Raw genomic sequence first — 6,442 nt, forward strand, 5'->3', positions numbered from 1 at the left:
TTAACAATTAACTCTATAAAATTGAATGACGCGCATGTTAAATATCATACTAATAAATATTGTTAAATTGGTCTTTATATTTAACTATTTATCGTTAATTCAATCCTTATAAATCTATAATTGCATGAAACACATGTTTTACAAAAATTGATCGAGCATATAAAAATTGGTCAATTCAATCCTTATAAATACATATTGGCATTTGCTTTACATAAATTCTATTTTGTATTTTTGAGATTTGCCTTTGATTATATTATTATTATTATTATTATTATTATTATTATTATTATTATTATTATTATTATTTGACAATAACAGGCTTTTTTTAAGGTCCCTTTTTTATTCTTGTTTTTGTGTTTGCAAAAAATACTCATTTCTGTTCAAAAAATAAAATAGCGACAGCAAAACAAATCAGAGGTATTCCCGCCGCGCCGGTCCGGCAGCGTTATACTTCCATGGCCATCCTCTTTTAACCTAAAAAAACTAATCAAAATCAATTATTAAATTCATGATATTTTTAGTTTACAATTAGATGATTGAATCTTTGTTTTATTACTTCAAACTTACTTTTAATTGACCGCAAAGGTTACACTCTTAATTGAATCTGTTGGATCGGTAGTTATTTAAATATTTGAGTTATAATTGGATCACATCTTAAAACAACTTTACGATTTACTTTATTCTCTTTTTAATTTTATCTTTTATAAAAATTGATTTGTTTTTTCCTTTCAGTGTGGTAGCAATGCAATCCCAGATGAAGAAAATTTTGGGTGTCACAAATGGAAAGGGAAGCAACCATGTGCATGATGATATTGCCTTCTCTATTCTATCAAAATTGCCTTTTAAATCTTTGAAGCGATTTCAATGTGTACGCAAATCATGGTCCCACTTATTTGATAATCCTGGTTTCATGAGCGTGTATGGTATCAATTTCTTATCTAATTGTCCTAATGATAATCATATATCTGTTCTCTTATGGGAGTCTGGAAATCAATGGTATTCTCTTTCTGGTGAAAGGTTTGAGAATAGGGTTATGTTAGATTGGCCAAATCTATATCCAGATCAATTCAATTTTTTGAAGTTTTTTAGTTTTTGTAGCATTAATGCCATACTTTGTTATGAGTCAAATTATTTCAGTAAGCTTATTATGGACAGGAAAATTATATTGTGGAACACAACTACCAAGGAAATGAAGGTCATTCCTTCAAGCCCTTTTGAGTTGTTTTCGCCGCCTGTTGAGCTTAACATTAAGGCTAATGTTAAACATTTTGCTAGATATGATCTTCATGGATTTGGTTATGACCGTGTTACAGATGACTATAAGTTGATTCGTCGTACTTATATTCAACCTTTCTTTACAGACTATCCTAATCTCAAACACTATGGTCATGACAATCGTGATGACCCATTTGATAGTGATTTATCGTTGTTGCAAGATAAATTTTTGGACTCCTTTTGGGAGGTTTATAGTTTAAGAAGTAACTCTTGGAAGAAACTTAATGTCGATATGCCTAATTGTGTTCGAGGTTGTTCTTCTTCATTTTACGTGTATCTGGATGGAGTATGTCATTGGCTGCATATACCACATCGAGATAAATATATTGGAGCATGTTTGATTTCATTTGACTTGAGCAATGAGGTTTTCATTATCACACCCATTCCCACAATTGTTAAAGCGCAATGGCCGCAATTGCCAAAAATGATGTGGTTAAATAAGCCGGAATTGGGGGTGTTAAATGAGTCCATGGCCATGATCTCATACGATAAAACCATGACTTTTCACATATTTGTTTTGGGTGAAGTCGGCGTCAAGGAATCATGGATCAAACTCTTCACTGTTGGACCGTTAACTTCTGTTAAGACTCTCATCGGAATGGGGAAGAAGGGGGAAATATTTTTTAGAAATAAAGACTGTGAAATAGCTTGGTTTGATTTAAATACCAAGACAGTTGAGGTGCTTGGTTTCAAAGGACAGCGATTTAAACCAAAAGATAAGATTTTAATTTATAGTGAAAGCCTTCTTTCTATGAAAAGAATACAAAAATAATTGTTTTTCTTGGTTTCACTTAGGAAAGAGATGTATGATTGTTGAGGTTCAAATCATATGAATCATGCTTTATTGTTTTTTTATTATGAAGGTTTACTCTCTTTATATTTGCAAGTTTGTCTTCAATCATTCGTTGTTATGTTGGCAATTTGCATATGGATTATCTATCTCTGTTTGATTATCAGATTTATTTTCTAAGATAATAAATAGAATTTGGCTTTAAGCACAATGCAAACTGTGTAATCAACTTGGAACGTTGGTTTAGTTATAATCATAAATAGATTAATGCTAGTTGATGTCACATAATGTGAGAGAACAAATGAATTGGTCAACTGATCCTCAGCTTCTTGTTTACAAATGATGCTTCCTATAAAATAATTACTTCATTATTAATAATTTTTTCTTCTTTTTTAGACCAAAACGTTTGAATTATGTATCATCTCGTAGTGTACAATGACTAGTTCCTACAAATATGTCTATTCTTTCCTTACCAAGTTTGACATTAGTAAGCAAAATCAATCACATTGATAGTTAACATTCTGATTTCCTCAGTTTGTGGCTGCAATATATTGGAGTGAGTTAAAATTTCATTGACTTATATTTGCATATCTTGTCCTAGCCATGTTATGATCATGTCAAGTGTTATATGTATATATTGTCCCTGTTTATTTCATTTCTGGTAAGATCATCTAGAACAAACATTGAAAAAAATGAATCTCATATGTAACATTGTTTGGACCTCTTTATGAGAAAAAGGGAACATTAGGTGCCAAAGTACCTCTTAACTCATTTGTCTTAAATATGGTAGCAGTTGGAATCTTGTAAATTGATTAATGCAATAAAATTTAGAAAAGTGTAGATATCTAAATTATTTTTAGTGTATGTGCAACTCGTAGATTTTTGAAAATATTCTAGGATTTCAATTAAGTCCATTATCTGAATATTTAAAATATTATTGAGTTAAATATATTACTTTGTTTGTTGAAGAGAAGAACACAGCAGAATAACTTTCACGTTAATTGTTTTGCCATAATTTTAATGTTTTACACATAGTTAATTTTAAATTTAAAGATATGAATGTTGAATACCTAGACGAATCTCCATCAAAGCCTGCTTTTGTATTGGGTACATTTCCACTATAAATAAGAAAGTACAATTCCCTCTTAAGGTGACATGTATTCGAGGTACCCTATACACGAAGCAAATATATTTTCATTATTACTACTGTTGTTATTATATATGAATTATATATAAAAAGATAACTGCTAATTAAATATGTATATGTTCAACTTCAAAACTAAAATATCTTTGCTTACATTTAATATAATGATACCATTGTCTGACTTACTATTTCGAAGTCAATTTAAGAAGATGAAATAATGGTTCTCTATTATAGTGTCGCGGCCTAAAATTTTAAGTGTTTTTCGAATTTAATGGAGTCGCCACTAAAATTTTCAGTGTTTTCATTATTACTACCATTGTTATTATATATAAATTATATATAAAAAGATAACTTCTAATTAAATATGTATATGTTCAACTTCAAAATCAAAATATCTCTGCTTACATTTAATAAATGATACAATTGTGTGATTTACTATTTGAAGTCAATTTAAGAAGATGAAATAATGGTTCTCTACAATTGTGTCGCGATCTAAAATTTTAAGTATTTCTCGAATTCAATGGAGTCATCACCAAAATTTATTTTAAAATATGGAAAATATTGGGAAACCCTTAAAAATAAGAAGAAGAAAAATGGTATTTGAAGCTAAATTTTGAGTTCAATAGTCGATTATGCGTAGGGAAGATATCAGCATCCTACGATATCTGTTAAAATACGGTTACCTATAATTATTGTGCAAAATTAATATTAACTTAAGTATATTTATTTCTCCTTATTATTAAATATGAATAACAATTATTATTTTTTTTAATATGATTTTGGAATAAATGTATGCTTAAGAAATAAAGGATAAAAAAGAAGATATTTTTATTAATGTGCTTGATTAGAATATGATTTTGCTCCTACGTATCTCCCGGTGCGAAAAATAAATTAAAGCTACATAGTTCTTGAGTAATGCGGATGTATTGACTGTTTTTAAAGAAAATTTGTTTTGATATATAAAACAAATATTTTGACAAAAAAATTGAGTTTGTTTGATTTGAGTAATTATTTAAAAATGTGAGTTTTGGGATGATCAAGTTGTACAACTCGTGTCTCAAAAACTCAAGGAGTAAAAAAGGTGTCACATCTAATTTAATCATCTTAAGAATATTTTATATTATTTTCGGTTTTAAAATTGAGTTTCAAAACCACCAAAGAGTTCAACTTGTGTTTATTTATTTATAAAAATAAATTTTAAAACTATCAAAATGTATAATTTGTATTCTGCAACTCAGGGATTAAAAGATTTTTTTTAGTTAACCTTTAATAATTTTAATTTATTAATTTATTTATGAGTTTTAATTTATTAATTTATCTGTGAAGATGAGATTTAGAACCACAAAGTTATCATAATTTGTGTCCTAACAACTCAAAGATTAAAAATATGTTACATCTAGTTAATTTTTAATGAAATATTTGTTTGTGTTTGTGTATTTTTTTTTATTTTTTATTTATAAAATTTGATATTTAGTTATGAAGTAAATTAAATTACTAAAAAAATAAGAAGAGGAAAAAAAACTAAATGGGTTGAGATGGACATATTTTCATTTTGTTTTTGTTTGGAGCCCAAATGAACTTAGGTTTATCACAACAAAATAAAAAAAATTAAAAGGGGCATAACATGGAAACCCTAATAGAAACTTACAAAACCATACAGATAGGCGAAAGTTGGGTTAATAGAGAAATCGGGGTTTCTGGAACAAAGAGAAAGAAGAAGAAAAGAAGAAGAGAAAACCAATTAAGAGGGAGAGAGAGGAAACCAAGAGAGGGAGAAAGAGGAAATCGAGAAAGGGGAAGAGATCGAGGAGGAGGGCGGGGAGGCGCCAAAAGACCTGGTTGCCGTTTCGGTGGCGACGACAACATCGTTACAGGTTTGAACTTTTTAGTCTTATTATTTTTGTAAATTACAAGTTTTTGATGAAGACAAAGATCAACCATTATGGTCAAAGCAACAACCTCAAAAAGAAGTTCAAATATCTTCATTAATAAAGCTTCAAATCCAAATATTAAATGTTAAAATATAAAGGTATATGATGCAAACCAATACTTCAATTACATGAGGACAAGTCATATTCACAATGCATATAAAGTATTTTCAAAAGTCAAAATAGCATTAACAAAGTCTTAAAACTAATATTTTTGACAAAATACATAAGTGTATTCGAATACAACATCCTGTATTCGAATACAAAGCAAGTCAGAAGCAAAAGTCTCAAAGTTGTATTCGACTACGATTATGTGTAGTCGAATACACATGAAGTCAGTGGCCAAAATCCTTATATATGTATTCGACTACAATCTTCTGTAGTCGAATACAAAGTAAGTCAGTGGCAAATTTTCACTAATCTGTATTCGACTACACACATGTGTATTCGAATACAAGGTGTAATTTTTGAATATTTTTGAACGTTACAAAGAGGTGTATTCGAATACACATCATGTATTCAAATGCAACTAGAAGCAATACAATTTTTCAGATCTAGAATGGCTCCAGATCATTGTATTTTTTCATCAAACCTCTTGGATCAATGGCCACAAATCTGAAGAGATATTTATGGAGTATAAATACCCCATAACTTCATATCAAACAACACACAATCCTTGAATCAATACCTTGAACAACTTTGAACAAAATTCTGATTTTTTACAAAGTACTTGCATTTCATTTTCATATCATTCAGAAAGGTTCTCAAGTACTTGAATTGTTATTGGATTGTTTATCAATATACCTCTCCTTATTCTTATTCAAATCATATTGTATCACTTGTAAAAGAAAGTAATACTTTCTTAAAAGTAGCTTAATCTAAGATAGTGGTGTGCTATCTTAGAAGTGTTGTTAGAAGTTTGTAGCAAGAATCCCAGGGTGGGAGTTGTACATTTTCTGACAATTAGTGGATCAATCTCTTGTGGTGTGCAAGAGGACTGGACGTACCCTTGGTTATAAGGGGAACCAGGATAAATCTATTGTGTTCATTTATTTACTGCACCTTACTATTAGTAGACATTATATTAACTCAGAAAATTCAACTACCATATCACTGAAAACAAGAAAATTTACTAACACCTAATTCACCCCCCTCTTAGGCGTACTTTTGTACTTACAATTGGCATCAGAGCAGGTTCCGGTAATTTTCTCCTCGATCCTTATTAATGGCTTTTGCACAACCAGTTTTTAGAGATGGTGGTAGTAGCAATAAACCACCATGTTTCGTTGGTGAACACTATGATTT

General features: G+C 29.6%; 1 protein-coding gene across 1 annotated transcript; it reads left to right on the forward strand.

Annotated features, from left to right (window-relative positions):
- Positions 1–361: 361 nt before the first annotated feature.
- LOC101501246 (F-box protein CPR1-like) lies at positions 362–2,152 on the forward strand. The gene is made up of 2 exons (XM_004491332.4): positions 362–417; positions 733–2,152. Exon 2 carries the CDS (start codon positions 743–745, stop codon positions 2,045–2,047), a length of 1,305 nt encoding a protein of 434 aa, XP_004491389.2. The 5' UTR covers positions 362–417; positions 733–742; the 3' UTR covers positions 2,048–2,152.
- The last annotated feature ends 4,290 nt before the right edge of the window (positions 2,153–6,442 follow it).

The sequence above is a fragment of the Cicer arietinum genome, chromosome 2, assembly GCF_000331145.2.
Source record: "Cicer arietinum cultivar CDC Frontier isolate Library 1 chromosome 2, Cicar.CDCFrontier_v2.0, whole genome shotgun sequence".
Taxonomy (NCBI): domain Eukaryota; kingdom Viridiplantae; phylum Streptophyta; class Magnoliopsida; order Fabales; family Fabaceae; genus Cicer; species Cicer arietinum.